Here is an 18,808-nt window from a genome sequence, read left to right as displayed (position 1 = left end):
TTTTTCTACCAGAACGATTACTTTTTATATAGAGAAGTTTTGCAATATAATTACTTTGTTTTTCCATTTTACACATGATGAGCAGCAGGGAGGCCTTTCAATCGCCCTGCCTCCAGCGCGAACTTCCTATCTCCGATAATGCTACAGTGTCGCGTGAGATTGTGCTAACAAGGTAAAGCCGTGGAAATGATAATGGAAAATGGCAAACAGAAAAACATGTGGTGGATGGGTGGTACCCATTGTTTTGTGGAGTTGCTTGCATCACTAGTGCCAGCTCCAAAACATGTTACGTCTATGTTGAGGGGGCTGTCCTCCTTACCCCGAGTTTTCCGAGGCTTTCCTTCAGGGCTGCTTTTAGAGTCCAGTTGTAATTTGCGCGTAATTTCAAACATGTTAGTTGTTGAAAAAAGTCTGCATTAGAATCGTGCAAAAATACAATATTTGAAATAGACTCGCTAAGTTCGGCTTAACCGCTTTTGATCAGTTTTCTGCCAACAGTGTCGAGAACAAACAGTAAACGTGCTGCCACGCCACATTGCGAAAGTAAAACGAAACCGACAACCAGAGGACGTGCTTCATGCTCTGCCGCTCACTGTCCAGGGACGACTCTGAACAAGACGGTACTTCCTCTCAAGATAATCAGTCCAATGCGTCTGAAGCCAGGCCTGCGGGATTCATTGGCCACAACCCATTCTTGGAGGTGCGCACACTGCCTCTTCCTCTGTCTGTTGTCTGGTTGCCTTTGGAACTGCTGTGGAAGCTTCGCTTTAGAGTATCGGCACTTCTGCCATCTCGGTGCTCAAAGTCATTGTTGCCAGTTGTGTTGTTGTTGCCAGTTATGTGGAGCTTCATCTTAAATCGCAGGAAACGTTTTTCCATCTTTTAGAAATGTTAAACCAGTCTGCAACAGAGAAAAACAATATCAAGTTGGACTCCTGACACCATTTCTAGAGCTCAGGATGGGACATTTTTTAATCGTAGCTGTTGCCAATGTTGCTTGCTCTGCACTAAGCGCTAGAATGGCGGCACTCACAAGATAATCGAGGTATGGAATGCCGATACTTTAAACATAGCTTGTTTAGTGGCTCTAAGTGGGAAATATTTGAGCTTCAACATGTTTTTACAGTGCCAGTAGTCACTAGGATTAGAGAACGAAAACGTTTGAGCAATGCTATATTCAGCATTTACTAGTCTCTTCCAAATAAGTTCAGCTTGGGACAGGATGGGCTTTGTTGCTGTTGCGCTATTAAACTGTTAATCATCATTACCCCTTCTGCTTGATTGCTAGTAAACATATAGTTTGTTAAATCCTCCTAAAAATTCTGGCTGCCAAAGCATGCGAATCTTAATTGCCGTCATAACTTCGACTGAAAGATGCGACCCAACCATCGCAGTTAATCCCGGCACAGTTATTATGCGGGCTTTAACTTTTTCAATCCCTCCAAAGCAGTTCTTATGCCAAGGCCGCGTTGTACTACCATTTGGATTGAGTTCTTTTTGTCATTTTAGATACTTGAATTAGAGCGTATAGCTGGGGGAGTGACTGGGCATTTTTTGTAGTTTAGTATGTCAAACTTGCATACCTGCCAACTCTCCCGAATTTCGATCGCATCTCCCAATTGTACAAACACGACCTCAAATCTCGCAAAAAATATTGCCATAAGTTTTTTTCTTTTTCTTTTTTTTGTTTACGCTTTATTGTTATAATCATTGCGCGTGTCAATACGAGTTACTCGAGAGTAGGTTTAGGTTACTCCGGCGGGCATGGCAACTCGGAGCAGCAGCGTAAAACGAGGGTAGATTTTCAAACGCCAATGTACGAAACCTCTACTCTGGAGTAAGTTCGAGCTAATTTTGGAACACGGCTTTTATGATCATGGGTGCGCAGCTCTAGGCAAGGTGCTGGGCTTCAGTTGGCTTTGTCAGGTCGTCGAGTGAAGTGCGGAACGCCGAGCTACTCTTTGTGTTTCCCCGGGTTTAATTGAAACGATCAATGGCACTTTCAAAAGCCAAGAGGAAGTACTTGCTAGTATTTCTGAGATCGTACACGACTGACCACGATTGTCAGTTCGTGGGAGGGTGACAAGCATAGATTCTATACCACGTGCACCTGTGATGTGAGCGTTTCGCACGGCGGCAAGGCCGACATCAAGATGCACATCGCCTTACAAAAACATCAGAACTATCTTCGTGCCACAGAAGGGCAGGGCACCATCCGCAGTTTTTTCCAAAACAACTGCAAAGACAGTGTAATCCGCGCAGAATGCCTCTTCACAAAACATTTGTGTCAAACATAAAAAAAAAAAAAAAAGTTTTTTTACCATTTTTTTTTTCTTGTGGCAGTCTCCCAAATTTTTATTTTGGTGGGTTGGCAGGTATGAAATTGCATAAAATAAATTTTGGTAGTACATTTTTTTACAATAATATCAAATACTTGCATGTGGTTTTGGCTAGCAATGACAACAATGACTTGGGTTGACAGTCTCCCAAATTTTTATTTTGGTGGGTTGGCGGGTATGAAATTGCATAAAATAAATTTTGGTAATACATTTTTTTACAATAATATCAAATACTTGCATGTGGTTTTGGCTAGCAATGACAACAATGACTTGGGTTGACAGTCTCCCAAATTTTTATGTTGGTGGGTTGGCAGGTATGAAATTGCATAAAATAAATTTTGGTAATACATTTTTTTACAATAATATCAAATACTTGCATGTGGTTTTGGCTAGCAATGACAACAATGACTTGGGTTGACAGTCTCCCAAATTTTTATTTTGGTGGGTTGGCAGGTATGAAATTGCATAAAATAAATTTTGGTAATACATTTTTTTATAATAATATCAAATACTTGCATGTGGTTTTGGCTAGCAATGACAACAATGACTTGGGTTGACAGTCTCCCAAATTTTTATGTTGGTGGGTTGGCAGGTATGAAATTGCATAAAATAAATTTTGGTAATACATTTTTTTACAATAATATCAAATACTTGCATGTGGTTTTGGGTTGCAATGACAACAATGACTTGGGTTGACAGTCTCCCAAATTTTTATTTTGGTGGGTTGGCAGGTATGAAATTGCATAAAATAAATTTTGGTAATACATTTTTTTACAATAATATCAAATACTTGCATGTGGTTTTGGCTAGCAATGACAACAATGACTTGGGTTGACAGTCTCCCAAATTTTTATTTTGGTGGGTTGGCAGGTATGAAATTGCATAAAATAAATTTTGGTAATACATTTTTTTACAATAATATCAAATACTTGCATGTGGTTTTGGCTAGCAATGACAACAATGACTTGGGTTGGCGTGCCGACAGAATGAGAACGGCGGGGAGGAGCTCCAGTTGTCCAGCCTCCAGCACGAGCTCCTTACCTTCAATGAAGCTTGTGTGTCTCGTGGGCCTCGAGCGTGCACGCGCGGCCAAGGCATGGCAAAAGGCAGCGCCCTGCAGTTCTCACCTTGTCGGTGACCATAGTGTCGTCACATTTGTGGCACTCGTTCCTTCGTAAGACTCGGTTGGTAATTTCTGGACCCAGGTCCCCAACCCGAACTGTGCTACGGAGTACAAGAAAGGTTACGTGATGCGCAAGTGCTGCTTGGATCCGGGAGGCAAAAGAAGTAAGAGCCCTTTGCTATTTCGCGCGTCGTCAAAGTGCTCTGGCCTCGCCAAGGACAGAGACAAACCTTTTCTTGGAGAGGTTTGGCGAAGCACCGGCAAATGTTTAAGACCTGCACCCAGAGATGCTTGCTCACGCGTATTCGAGAGGAAGCAAACAGACTAAGGTTGGGGAACAAGATGACACAATGTCATTTCCCTAAAAAGGAAGTGTGTTTACAGGATTCCCAAACTTGAAGGCGACGAGGGATGTATCGACATATTTTTTAACGTCCCGACTCGTAAAAGGCTTTGATCCTGCTCGGCTCGAGCTTGAGACACTTCAGTGTAACGACTATCATTTTTACGGGACTTGCAACTCATGAAGCAATTTGTACGCAACAGCTCCCCTGGGAAAGCGTGGCTGGAAGATGTTCTGCGCAACGCTACGGGATCTTGTACTCTATTTGCACAAGGTGAGTGGTGTCCCCTTCTTGTAGGAAGCAGTCTGGAGGAAACGGAGGGTATGGCAACTAAAACCGACATTCTTCCTTTGTTACCAAATTTCACACTTTTACTGCGCTTGAAAAGGAACCTTCTGGAAGTTTCAGAGTGGCAGTCAACGTTTCTTCTAAGAGACTTATTATTAATTGAAATGTCTTTACTTAGTTTGGTGTTACACTATCAATGCCATCAAAAGCAAACAGGAAGCTTTGCTACACGGTGTGTGCTTCACGGGACAAGTATGCCTTGAGAAATATAGTCTCCTGTCTGACCTTTTTTATTTTTTATTGTTTGGGAATCTAATTGAACAAACTGCAATGCTGGGTTAGGAATATGGCAAAGACAGTAGTTGCACCCAAGACTATCCCACAATATGTCCCCCGGTACCCATCATGAATTTCATTGTTGTTTCAGTGTCATCGAGCAGGGACTGCTGCAGCAAATGTTTGAGGCAATACCAACCACAAAGCACAGGGGTGATGAATACTGCACCTCCACTAAATGTTAGAATGATGTGCTGCCAACAGTGAGGAACAGATGACTGAAGATAATGAAAGATAGAATGTATTTTGTGGATGCCTTGCACGTCTGGGCACACCACGGCTATTTGATCTTCATCTTCGTAACTCATGCAAATCAGAATCTAATTGATTACCTTAATTATTCTTTTCATGTTGAAATGACATTACAATTACTATAGAGGACTTAGCAATTTCAGAAAAGATCAATGCTAGCTTTAGTTGCCATATTCCACTCAAGCATTGCTACATAGAATGGAATCTCCAAAAGAAATTTCTTTTGGCAGTGATTATTTCATTAATGTGGTTGTCACAACTATGCATATGCAATTATGGCATCTGCTGTGCACTGTGTTATTAAAACTGAATTGATCATAAAATCATGTTTCCTTGTATTAGAATGAAAGTGGCCGCATGTCTCGCCAGCGTGCTTGCGGGACAGTCTTTTTTTTCCTGTTTTGGCTACCCCGAACCCCAAATAGATAAAAGATCTGGTTAAACAAAGGGATGCATCAGTAGAGAGGGTGCTTCCTCTGATCAATGAACAAAATATGCTTTAAAGGGATACTGATACTGAAAATTACTTTGTGTATCACATGTAAATAAAACTACCATAATGCCCCGAGAGATAGCCCGCCTAAAAGCGAAAGCAAATAGGGTGAAAATATGGAGTAGGTTAACTTTCGATGTACAATCAAAAGAAGTTGAAAAACTGCTACTTTTAGAGTCTGTGACCTGCGAAACTTGCGATTGCAGGGAGGGGTGATGAACCAAAGTCGACTGTCCTTCCTAGTCAGCAATGTTCGCTTATATCCCGCCGTGGCTAAGTAACGCCATTTCTACCGAGGTCACCGTCGGCCAGGTCCCTGCGATTACTAGAAGTGGGCTATCTTTCGGTGTTTATGTGAAAAATAGCAAATCCTGCCAAATACATTTATTTATTTATTTATTTATTATTGTACATACCCTCAAGCGCCGAAGCATTTATCTTTTGGCGGTAGGGCATCTCAGTGTATTACAGTCTGTAAAGGGTTTTCACAAAAATAAATATTCCAACCAAACATGTTATATATGCATGCCAAGCAGTATACAAATTGCAATGAAAAGAAATATGCACAGGCATACGAAATAATATCAAAGCTGTGAGTTGTTACATTAATTCTAATCTCTCAACACAATACCCCCCCCCCCCCCCCCCCTGATATGCATCCCCCTTTGGGGCCCTAGGAATATGGTCACTTTACATTGTATAGGAAAGCATTTGTCAAAACTTTGGGATGTCTTGAGGTTCAGTCCAAAAAAGGTTTTTATCTTCCCTACTTGCTTTGCATTACTTTTTTTTTTTACTAATGCCTACCGGAAAATACTGCGGAAGCGCCCACTCCGAACAAGCGCCCACTATTAACATTTCTCAAACTTGGGAATTCGGCAAATTATACGTTAAGCACCCACAGCCTTTAAAGCGCCGGTATCAACCGAAAATATTCACTCCGTTGCGGTGGCCACAAGACTGTCGGCTGTCATGACGGGAATATCATGTGAAAATAAATGTGCTTTCTCCGATTTTGTTCACCCTACCTTAAAGGTGCACTGACACCCCAAAGGTTGTATTTTTTTGTTGTCTAAAATGGTGCAAGTTGTTGTCATAAACACAAAAATACCACAAAAACAAAAAAAAAAAATATCTGTGCGCACAGCTTTCTTTTTGGCGTTTTTCTCTTCCTTTTTTTACATCCTCGCTTCTTTTAATTTGGGACGTCAAAAATTATGAAATTTAAAAGCTTTGTAAGCGACATTTCTATAATATTTAATAACGGCATTTGTAAAACATGATTTCAACGCAATTGTGAACGCACTACAACCCTTCTTTTTGATGTACCAAAAATCGAAGTCCGGAGTGATGTCGCCTCCTAGCTTTTATTCCTCCCTTGTAAAACATGGCGGTGCTGGTGGCGCTCAGCACATGTAGCACTGAAGATGATCGGTGAGTCGGGGAATCAGACGAAGTTCTCTTTCTTAGGTGCCCAACGACCTCTCAGACTTAGAAAAGGAAATCAACAAACAGTGAAAACAATTGGGTTTGGTGTCTGTGTACCATAGTTTCGGTTGTGACTCCGCCAGGGCAGCCTTTCATGCAAAATTAGTGCCACATTGTTCACAAAAGTTTGGCATTCTCTTCGACCTCAAACTGTTTCAAAGAATTTGAGATCGCTGAAAGGGCCCTAAAAGAACTTCAAACTCGAAAGTGAAGCGTCGTCTGCTCACAGTGATAGGCGGCAGGCCCAGAGAATAGCATTTGATCGTGGAACACGAGCAAACACGACACTTCGGGTCGGGATGGTTCGGAGGCGTGAAAGAAACTCGAGTTGCGGGACGACACAATCTCTGACGTCACCGCACTGGCTTCAGCTTTGGGAAATCGTTGTTTTACTTCACAAATACTGAGCTCCCAAGTTCCGAATTTCGAGGGTAATGTCCAGGCATTGTTTTTAGTGTATCGAATAATAAAAAAAAGAAAAGTATTTTGATTTGTTAGTGAAGAGTTTTTTTATTGGCCACCATCTTGGTTTTTACTGATTTGATCGTACAAGTGCCCATGTCTAGATAGACACAGTTTTCAGTGTTTGTGGGGTGTTTGCTTCCCAAGCATATTATGTTAAGTATATAATGTCCTCTCTGTTATTTTTCACTCAACTCCAAGAAATATATGATTTTGTCTAGAAGAACAGTTTCACCTTGTCTTGTAACTTTCATGATGAAGGTGCATGCCTTCATGAACTTCGTTTCAGGATGAACAAGGATTTCGCAAGAATCAGCTGTATGAAAGCCTGCATAACTCTATTCGAATCCATCATTCATTGGCCACCAAGGCAACAGACTACACCAAGAAGCAGCATGTGTTCCGACTACAGACAGCAGACCAGGCAGAATACCTCTTTCAAACAGGGTAGGTCTCCAGGCAGCAGAAACGTCATTTTTGTTTATGCCTGCACCAAAGAGTCTGCTTGTGTCCTCCCTGCATCCCTCGTATCCTCAGGTTTTCTTGGCCTCAGTAATATAAGGCATGCTCGTGGTTCAAGGAAATTTTTTTTTGTTCCGCTTGATAACTGTAATACAAAAACGGCTTGACACAACAAAAATAACAATTTAATTAAACGTTTTGCCTACCATACGGGAGGAATTTTCAGTAACGCACAGAGCAAATGAGAGTTGCACGAAAAGTTTGATTATTTAGGCATGAAGTTTCTGTACATATCCGGCAGGGGGCCACGGTTCTTGTTAACCAGCAATGAGTCACTTCTGCGTTTGTCGTCCTGGATGAACCAAGATTCCAGCAGCATTCTCGATCCTCTCGGTCCCCACCTTTTCTCCCTCTTTGACAAGCTTGTCAAAGTCAAATTGGGGGCCTGACGTTCATGCGTGGTCGACGAGTTTGAATGTGAAGCGGGTGGTGTCCGTGGATTTGGCGACGTCCCGTGCGTGTTCTTTTAGTCTTGTTTGTCTTTTTCGTCCCGTCTCTCCAATGTAGGAAGCGTCGCATTCTTTGCACTGCACCAGGTAGATCCTGGCCCTTTCTGTCTCTGAGGGGATTGGGACTTTTGGCTTGGAGATAACGTTGGCTATTGTTCCGTAGGCTTTGTATACAGTTCGTACTCCCAACAGCCTAAGCACGCGTCCCAATGCCGATTTTTTGGTAGACTTCGATTTGGCTGGAAATTTGCAGACCGCATCAATAACTTTATTTCAACTGATAACCAAAATATTTTATAAAAATAAAATTTTTCCGTGAAGTTATCGAATTTTCAAGTTACGTCGGCCGCAAGGGTTTTTATTTTTCCCTACCCGCGTACGTCATGGGTGGGCAGGCGGACGAGCGACTCGGGCAGCCGCGAAGTAGCTTTCTGGGCGCCAGCGATCGAGATTATTTTTTCGCAGCTTCAAGGTTGAAAGTTCTTTTGCAATGGGTAGCAACCTGTGCTCCACGATAGATAGTAGAAACAGTGCCGGGAAAAAGCTTCTTTTTTACCCTTGTTTTCGTGGGACAAAAAAAAAAAAGTATTCCCTGTCAGCAGTGGATGTCAGCCACGTCAAGGTGCTGTGTGCCCAGAAAAGTGAAAACGTGAAACATTTTCACTTTTGCTCTGAATACTTTATAGCTGCGTGCTGCGAGTTGACTATCCTTCAGCAGCTGGAACAGCTTCAAGAACGGCAAGCGCAAACGCAAGCCGGCTGTGACCACTACGACATCCGTCCAAAGAGGAGCGCCAATAAAATCGACAAAAATAGTACACACTATAGCACCATAGTCGACATTTTGCACAGTCACATTTGTTATTCACAACTGGTTCAGTGATATTTTTTTTTAAATTTTTTATAAACACTACATTTGTTTCGAACGTCAAATCTAGCTCGGGCTACTCTCAGAGTTCCACTCACGCGGCCGATATGTTGAAGACGAGAAGTGAAACGTCTAAACAAAGTTCAAGTCTGAATTTAGACATGACTTTCGACATATTGCTATTCCTGTCTGCTATTACAGAGGTTTATGGAGCAGGTGTAGAGCTCCATTAATATACATACGATAGAGCCTTTGCCTGGTTTGACAAATGGTTGGCGTGCAATATTCTCTGCAGAAGTAGTGATGAAAACGTCTTTAATTTATTCTATTGCAAAAAAATTTTATATAGGGCTGAAAAGATTTTTTTTTTTTTTAAACCATGAAGGATATTAATGTCGTTGAGAAGAGGCATGCAAATTTACAGCTGATGAAAACTGTGCTAAACTAAAATTTAATTAAAAAAAAAAAATCTTTTATAGAATTACCCCCTTCCCATGTGCTCTCATTGATGGGTGTTTAGACGCGTTGTATTCTACTCCAAAAGTAAAAAAAACATGGGTACGCATTTTTTTAGTAACTTTTTTTAACATATTTTGAATTAAAAGTTTTATGATGTCTTTCTGTACCTAACGCACTATTGTATCTTCAAGCAAATATGTTTTTCTTGGAAGATGAACAGTGTATTTTTGTATTTTATACGCATTCCATTGCACCTTGATGTTTGGCTTGGTGGTTGCAGAGTTCTTTTAATTCTCATTTTAACACGATCTTCATGGCCAGTAACCTGCCATCTGATCTACACAAATAAAGTTCATTTCATATTATACATTTCATTGTTTACGGGAATCACAGTCTACATGTGTAGGGTCCCAGCCCAGCTTGCACATGTTCGTCGCTTTGGAAGGCAAGCAGTGTATGTGCCACACGCACGAACGCTGAAAATGGCATCGACCAGATGTGCTTTTCAGAAATGGTCTATAGATCTGTAGCTAAATTACTTAAGCACTAGGGAGCATATTCATGCCACAAGAGGACAAGTGCTGGCACCTGCTACAGTAACTTTTCTAAAAAAAATCTCGAACAAATGGTACATTCCTTCAGGTTATACGAGCGTTTGGGGCATCTGCACCCACATTCCAAGCATTTTCCGTGGTGATTTGGCAATTTGTCAAAAAATATATTGCTTAACTCTTTGACCTTTCTTCGCCAGGGAGCTTCTCATAAAAAGAGAACGGATTTACTAGCGATATTATGAAACTAGCGAGCCGCGGGTTGAGCGTACCGAGTTGCAATAACGGGTTTTACAACATTCCAATTGCTCCCGTTTTCTTTTTTTTTACTTTCTTATAGTTTAGCTCGTAGGCCAAGGCCATACCTTGTGCAAACATAGATTATTGTCAACTTCAAATAGAAAGAACGCCCAAGTTTTCTCGCTGTTAGACGCGAAAAAGGCGGGCGTGAGCATACCTGATTATCGGCCGCGCGCCTCGCTGCCCACCCGTGACGTCACGCTTGGGTGGAGGGGAAAAGTGGGGAAAAACTAGGGAGAACGATGTTTCGGTTTCGGTAGCAAACAAAACATCACCTTTTTAATTAACGAGAGTGAATCTGGGAGAACGAGATAGCATTTCGGAATCAGGAAGCCATCCGCATTGAGATTATGCCTTTGGATTAGGCAGCTCGAAAAATCGGCGGAGTTCCCCTTTAATGTATGGGATGCACACGACGTCACGTGTTTGTTCGGCTTGATCCGCACGCTGATGGGACATTTGTTTGTTAATGCAGTTTATAAATCGGTCGGGGTAGTTACGTTCCTTTAAAGCCTCCCGCATGTGGCTAAGTTCTTGATTGCTAAGCGATGAGTTGGATGGGACTGTTTCTGAACGATGAAGTAACGATCTTGCAACTGAGCTTTTGTGTTGAGTTGGGTGATGAGAGTGGTAGTCAAAAAAGTTTTTTGTGTCACATGGTTTACAACCTGCCAAAAATACCATTGATCACCAATTTTCTTTATTCCTTTTTACAATACTTTGAACTAATTTCTGTGGATAGCCCTTATGACCTTCACACCTATTCTTGGTGACTAAACGCCCTTTCTAAAACTTGAGGAACTTTCCACACGAGTCTCTTTGCGTGGGAGCAGAAGAGTTAAGCGGAAGTGTCAGGAGTGCCCAACGTGTAACAGGATAACAAGGATTTCAAGGGAGGAACTGTTTTTTCATGCTGTTGCAGCGATGCCAAGGAACTGCAGAGCTGGGTAGACACACTCAACTTTGTGACTGCCAGCCTGTCAGCGCCACCCCTTGCCGGTGCAGTGGGCAGCCAGAAAAGGTTCCAGCGGCCCTTGCTTCCTGTCAGCCACACCAAGCTAAACCTGGTCAGTCTTTCCGATTGTTTGTTTCTTCAAACCGACACTATAGATTAGAAGTGCAAGAGGCAGCGTAGAAATATTTCCAAGAAGGAAAGTTGACCTTTTTATGACCAAGGCCCATAATAGTGATGTTTCTGTTCCTCACAGAGAGAACAGCTGACAGATCACGAGAATCGTATTGTGTGGCTGGAGAAGGAACTGGAGGAGCATGTGGCAAACGCTCCCGAGAAAGGAGCCAAGTCTCGTGCAGTGGCGGAGTTCGTCGAAAAAGAAAATTTCCTCCAGTGTGAGGTAGGGCTTCGTTGAAGCTTGGCAATGATTTTTCTGTTTTGTTGCAGGCTAATCTGCAAGATGCCTTTCAGCGGGGCTATAACCTGTTGCATTTGTCTTTATGCGTGTCAACTAGAGCGGGTGATATATCCGTTTTGTGCGAACTGGGGGCTTGAAACAGTCTCCAAGGAACATAAAAGTGCTTTTCAAGGGGACTTGAGGGAGGGTCATTTGGCTTGCAACTTGTCTGTGGCTATTGGGAAAAGGGAAAGCTTCCCCCCCCCCCCCCCCCCCCCAACCTGTAGGTCTGAATGTTCCCGAGAAGCATTCGGGGTATACTATGATAATTGGAGCATGAATTCAGCTTTTTCTTTGTTCAATTTATATTTACTTAACAAACAAGGTTCATTCTTTTTCACAGACTTGATATTTCGCAAATCATGACTGAATCGGAGACTATTTCATTAACTTGTTGTTATATGCTCATCAAACCGTCTCCATTGGTTTAAAACACCTTCCCACGTGTGGGGCACCAGAAGGCAGTTAGTAGTTAGCTTTTATCTGCTTTTTAATATTGCTTTGCCCATCCTTGCTGCAAGCAACTTTTCTTCCGTGACTGAACACTTGCTTTAGTTCTAGATGCAGCTCATTGTTTATCAACGAATCGGTGGCCACGCCGTACGTCTTTTTTTATGATATGCAATGATATTGAAAGGTCTTTCATAGCTGCCTAGCCCTGATCCCTTCAGTTTTGTGAGACTATAAAATTTACATCACCATGAATTGTTTGAACGTCGCACCGTTCTTGTCGGAGCACTCCCATCTTCCAAGCTCATGCAACCCACACTCGTAAGCTTTACGTATGCAGCAGACTTAGACGACGTACACCTTACTTTCTCTTCTGCAGTTGAGGAGATACCGCACTTACGCCTACCTGCTACGCTCCAAGATGGCCCAGTACCCCGAGCTGGTACCAGCCCTCGTCGAAACGAGCATCGGCGAGGTGGACGAACCCGACCAGAACCACAGCAGCGGTAACGGCGGCGGTGCTTGCGTTCTGGGCCCACCCTCCTCCCTCTCCTCCTCTCCCCCACGGACTAAGCACCATGCGGGTGTCCACAAGGGCACGGTGCTAACGGGGATGCCGGGACCCACTTCGAGCTCCCCTCGCAGTTCCCCCACCCGAACCAAGAGGCCCACACAAGACCGCCTCAGCTACCGAACGGCGGTCCAGAAAGGAAACGACTTTATCGCATAGCTCGTCGTCGTCGTCGTCATCGTCGTTTCCCCACTGCGACAGAGCTAGAAGCCCCTTCTCGTGGCATTACCTAACGTCGTCCTTCGAGGCCGGCAACCCCTAGCGGAGGTTTGTATCGAAAGAGAGCTTCGAGGCGTTCCTTCTGTCTGGAGCCGAGGCCGGGAAATCAGAATCTGACTTGCGAAGCTCGTTGTGCACGACGCGTCTGTCAAGCGCAGTTCTTGAAATGTTGAGACTTGGAACTGCGGAAGCTAGACCGTGGAAAAGCGCTGAAATTCCCGCAATATTTATCTTTCTAGGTTGAGATTTAATCGAGGGTGTGAACGGACGACGGAGACGGTAATTTTCTAGGTTTCCGAGTCAACTCGTGGCGATGCCTCGAGGTTGACCGTCTGCCGTTGCGAGTGCACCGATTATGCTAGATGTATCTGTGGTGATGAGAATCGTGTGGCGACGACAAACTCAAAGCCTACGGAAGGCTGAAAAACGTTAAATTGAACAAATGTGAAGGAACGTGCTAGAGTGGTTCTTTTGGAGGGAGGGTGCCCAAGTGGAGAGGGGGATTTTGGATGCTGTTTCATGCGAACCTCTAGCCATCGAAACTGAACTGAGAAGAATGCAGCGAGTGTGCTTTGTTTGACTAGCTTGAAGCCTTCAAGCGAAGGTGTGGAACAAAATTGTTCATAATAGAGTTTTCATGTTGCCCCACTTGAGACCTTCGGAGGAATTGAGACCTTTCTCATTTACTTTGTCTTATTTAAATAGAAATTTTTTCATGTTTTTTTTTTTTGTTGTTGTTTTTTTTCCACTTTTTTTATGCATGCGCACACGACACAGACCTTCTTTTAATTCATTTTCAGAGATGTTTTTGAGCTTCTACTAATGTCGATATCTGTAAATAGCATTTTATACATAGAGCTGTTTATAGTGAATGCTATATTTAAGAACCATGCCAAAAAAAAATAACTTGCCGGGTTTTTTCAGCGACGATTCTCAGACCTATAATTGAGGTGAGCTCACGCATGCTTTTTCTTTGGTGCCGTGGTGGCTGAAAATGCTAAATGGGGCATTGCTAGGGCTTGACTTCTCCGGTGTCGGGCGGAATGATATAAGAGGAGCAAATTGATTCTTTCTGTCTAACAACCTGTGTTTTTCAACAATTTTAAATATTGAACTTTTTTTTTTTCTCTCCTTTGCCTTGAATCAGAGATAGCAGGCAATCTCATCTCGAAACAGCTCTGGAGTTGCATTTAAAACTGAATGTTGGGACCAACTTGTGAGTAAGCACTATATTCTGGCTGCTCCACAGACGGAGCATCGAGACATGCAGCTTTTCTCTCCAAATTTGTAGCCTTACATGTTCGCTTAGTATATTTGATATTCATAAAATGCACAACCTTCGCTGGACATTTTGGTGCACAATCTCGATTCCCACAGGTCGATATGTCTTTGACTGTGACCTATTGCTGCAGTCTACAAATATGGTAACTAACAATGATAACATCTGTACCAGTGTGCTTTGTATGGCATGGGTCACTTTTGATATCTCGCATGTTTTCCGTTTGCTCGTTTTCAACAAATTGCAACTCATCTTTAGCATTTACTGTGCCATATGTAAGTTGCGGTCTTGTTTTACTACAGCAGGATGCAATAACAGAGCAGTGTCGCACATGAAATGAGGCTTCTATCCAAGCTTTTATTGATTTGGTTTAACTTCACTTAATTGTGATTGTGTTTGTAATTGTTGTATTATCATAAGTGAATCAGGCTGTGGACATTGTTGAAGTACCACTGTCACTGTCCTGCTGTGGTAAATACTGCTGAATGATTTTTAAGTGCTAGTCAAGAAAAGTATTGGATACATACAATAGTTCTTATGCAAGTATTACTGGTGTTCTATTCTCTCCAGATATCAATATTAAAGTTAAAGATTTTACCTACCCATTGTGACGGAGCAATATATATTTGGCTTGCGAGTATCTGAGTGCTATCTTTCTCTGATGGAGTCTGAATCACGAGGAAAAATTGCATTGAAGCTGCTTATAAAAATAGATTATTTACATTTAAGCCTTCTTTTTTTCTAACCTGTCTCGGTGAGATTTAATCTCATGTCTATCCATCAGAATCGTCTGTAATTACTCATTGGAAGCCTCAGTTGAATGTCACAAGCTTTTTAGTTTTGGGAGTGCACATGTGGTGCTGTTCTTAAGCTAGAAGAAACTTGCTGGCTATGTGTTAGCTTTCTGCCAAGAAGAGAATGGTACACTCACCAGTAATAGACATTTGATTCTGCTCTCTCGAGTGTTGTCACTGAAAAGGTGTTTTGAAAAAGTTGCTAGGACACTTTGGCACTGTATGTGAAGTCTTGTGCGTAGTACTACCAACACATATCCTCATTTAGTTTTCAGCATAGAGGTATAGCCATGGTCGAATGTGCTGTTCTAATACTCTGATTTATTTTCTTTTTTCACTTCTTAAAGCTTGCTTGCTTTTCAAATAGCACATTTACAGTTGTGCTTGCTGTCCCCGAGATCTGTATGTTGTACCATCTCCATTTGAAACGATACTCTGATGAGGATCGATGCAAATATGTTTTTACCAAAGTGTGTACCCACACAGGCAGTGCCCAGAGTGGCTCATAGGAACGAGAGAATCGCCATGTTCCGTGGACAACCTTGAAAAGCTGTAGTCTCAAAGTGTTCCTTGTCAGTCGAAGAATTACAGTGCTGCAAAATTTATTGTCAGAGCGAAGAAATGTCTTAATATTGAAAGGAAGCATCCAACTCACTTGTGTCGAAGGAAACTACCGTGCCAATACTATAACTACGACCTTTCTCTGCTTTTGGATGTGTTCATGGGCTTATGCGGAGCCTGGGAATCGATGAATGAGACAGTGTTTGAACACAGAGACGCGAATGGTGTTTATTGCGACGGTTTATTGCAATGACTCAAATACCATGAGTTTTTGTTTTTTCTGGGGTAGCGTTAGAAACACGCAGTTCATTTGATTTCTTTTTTTTTTTTTGTAACGAATGTTGCCGGAAGTCAATGAGGAAAGCGTGTTTGTACTATGGAAGCCAAAGAAGCGTCGCGAGTCGTGGGAACGGTGTGGCCATGCTCCAATAATAGTGTACGTGTGGAGAGACTACGCGCAAGGTGCGTCGGTGATTAAGGCCTACCGAGGGAGCCCCTGGCGGGTTTGGCACTCTTCAATCAGTTGTTTTCGTCTTCGTGTCGCGCTCTCCTCCACCTTCCCGATATTTCCCGCACCCCGGAAAGTGCTTCTATAGTGTGTGCCTTAGAGTGGGTAGCAAATGTTGCTTCTGCATATCTTAGCGGTTCTACTTACGTCCGTTCTCCCGTGAACTCTCCCGACAATAGCTCCCCCCGCCCTCGGCGGCGACGGTGGTAGCAGCGCCGTGCGCTCCGAGGTTTTCGTTTTTCGGCGACTGTGCGCGACTTTTGAAATTGGCGCCGCGGTTGAAGGGGATATCACCGGACCGGACTTGGGTCGACGTGAACACTCTTGTTTGGGCGCTGACGCCGATCTGCTCTCTGAGCAGCGGCCAATGACGTGCCGAACCGTGGGCATGGCTCTCGTTGAACTTCTGGAGCGACGCTGGAAAAACAATAAAAGTTGGATACAAAAGGCATGCACTGGTCCGGCTTTTGCTTTTGCGTCATACGCTTGTACAGCGTGTGAGCGAGCGCCTCCAAGCGCGAGCCACCAGCATTGGCTCCTCGACGCCGGCACCGCCTCTTTCCGGGCATTCGAGAAATGACCCGCGACGTCATGAGGGAGGATTTTAGGTAATTGCTGCCGATCGTCCGACTTTGCTCTCCATCGCCGAAGCAGTACAAGAGGAAGTCCAGCGAGCCGACCAACTGGAGGCTTCCATCAACGCCATCGGTAGCGTACGCCGCGATTGCTGGAGGCTGGGTGGCTCGCGCTTAAAGGGCTCGCTCGATGTTCGTGGACTCCGTGACGAATGCCTGGACGGTTACGGGCGGGTTTCGCACGAGGCCTCCGAAGATGCTTTACTCCTTACAATAGATCTTGAGCTTCGCTTCCCGCGTTTGAAGATCCGCACGGTTGAATGGTCGGAAGACGTCTTCGACGAAGCTGACGACGCTCTCATTTGGTCCTTGAATTCTTGCCTGGAGCAGCCCTTCGGCGCGTTCCCAACGCTGTTGACTCGCAAACATGTGCCGTAGCTGCTCTTTGCACGTTTCCCTGACTGATGCTTCGTGGTTTTACAACCAGGGCCGAACCGTTCCATTTAGTGAGAAGCAGGCGTTCTGGGTGCTCTGCTCTGATGTCCATCGGTTGTGTCGTGCCACACGTTCGTTCTGCTGTATAGAGTCGTCCGACGTCTTTGTAAACTTCGCCGTGGAAGGGCATCGACGTACGACATGCGGCGGGCAAGAACACGATGGGGGATGCGGCAGCAGGTGTCTCGGTCGGCTTACGATGGGAGAACATCTCCGGGTTGGTCGACTTCTCTCTTTGTTGTTTCACCAATAGACCAAATTACGATAGCTAACCTTCCCTGTTGGAAATGGGAGGCCTCTTCCAATGGAAATCCCGAGCCAAACCCAATGAGCGTGAATGTGTAAGTAGCACCAATGAGCAAAACTGCCACCTCACTCATTCGCGCTATTGGAAATGCTGCAGAGAAGTCACGCTTGGGGGGAAGATACACAAAAGTCTAGAGAAGTCAACTTTAAGGGGGGAGGGGAGGGGGGGAGGTGACATTGACAGGGTATTTATGCTCGCAAATGGTTCTATTTGTACATGACATGTGAGAGCCCAAGTACACAAAACCCAATTCGCAGCTCTAAAATAATTTTCTTTCCATCCGAAAACCGCCGATCAAGAACTGGCCGATTTGAGTCGCGCTCATCCTCTTCTCCGTGGTCACGTGCCGTTTTCTATGGTTTAGAGTAAACCATTTCTAGTATTGAGTGTGTGCCTTCGACGACAGACTACTTTATCTTGAGTAGCTGTGTCTAAATTTGAGACACAGCCACTAAAGATAAAGTAGTCGGTCGTCGACACACTCAATACTCGAAATTGACAAAAAAATATGACACCCATATTTCGTGACTTGCGTTATCTTTCTCCCTTACTTTATTTCGTTCTCTCCAGTCCAGTTTCAATCTCAAGCCGTTCCGATTTTTTTTTTTTTAGTATACGTGGCATTGTAGCGAAATATTAATTGGGTAGTAGGGTTGTGCGAATATTCGGAAATTCGAATAATAGTTTCGAATAATACACTATTCGGTGTTCGCTTCGAGAAGAACTGCACTATTTGCGTTTTTCGAAGTCTTCATTGCGGCGGATTAGCTCCGTTGAGTGCGCTTCTTACCGAGCACAGGTGCGCTGCGGAGAAGCAATACCCGCGGACACGAGCTCCGCAGGTGTTGCTTCTCTGCATTGCATCGGTGCTGCGTAAGAAGCACACTCAACAGGGAACTCGCCGCGATAAACTCCTGGAAAAGTATAAGTATCGCAATCGTGTGCTATGAAGTAAAGCATACATTCAAAGCGGGAGGGTGCACGCGTGCCGGATGTATTTTCAAATAAATAGAAAATTTGTGAATGTGTATACCTACATTGTAGTAAAAGTTTCAAAACTAAACTGGCAAAGCTGCACTTGCAACCTGCGTTCATCATGCGCGATTCATACTTTTTAAATCGAGATTAAAGAAAGAATATTTTATATAGCAAGATTTGTAAATTCACTCAATTGGGTATAGTTGGCCATATATATAGGATGAATTTTATGTCAAATCCGTCGTTTACTTGCTATCCCAAAATATCAGACCTGAGGTTACAGTTCATAAATATGGATATATTAAACTTAACTTCTAAATAAACAAGTGGGACAACCTTCACAAGTTTAGCTGGGGTTTCGTCTAAGCATTATGCTACGGTAGTGACA

At 43.5% G+C, this 18,808-nt stretch overlaps 1 protein-coding gene across 1 annotated transcript in view; it reads left to right on the top strand.

The window, feature by feature from the left end:
• The window catches only part of LOC115310810 (PH and SEC7 domain-containing protein), a gene marked incomplete at its 5' end in the record, with an annotated part of 53,709 nt that extends 37,193 nt beyond the window's left edge, over positions 1–16,516 (top strand). The window contains 7 exons of the mRNA XM_042287969.1: positions 601–700; positions 3,545–3,626; positions 4,009–4,079; positions 7,415–7,572; positions 11,197–11,341; positions 11,483–11,626; positions 12,513–16,516. Of these exons, the coding sequence (XP_042143903.1) occupies positions 601–700; positions 3,545–3,626; positions 4,009–4,079; positions 7,415–7,572; positions 11,197–11,341; positions 11,483–11,626; positions 12,513–12,863 (1,051 nt within the window). The remainder of the gene's footprint in view (positions 1–600; positions 701–3,544; positions 3,627–4,008; positions 4,080–7,414; positions 7,573–11,196; positions 11,342–11,482; positions 11,627–12,512) is intronic.
• Positions 16,517–18,808: the final 2,292 nt, after the last annotated feature.

Source organism: Ixodes scapularis, unplaced genomic scaffold (genome assembly GCF_016920785.2).
Source record: "Ixodes scapularis isolate PalLabHiFi unplaced genomic scaffold, ASM1692078v2 ptg000686l_1___fragment_2___debris__unscaffolded, whole genome shotgun sequence".
NCBI lineage: Eukaryota > Metazoa > Arthropoda > Arachnida > Ixodida > Ixodidae > Ixodes > Ixodes scapularis.
This window is presented reverse-complemented; position numbering and strand designations above follow the sequence as displayed.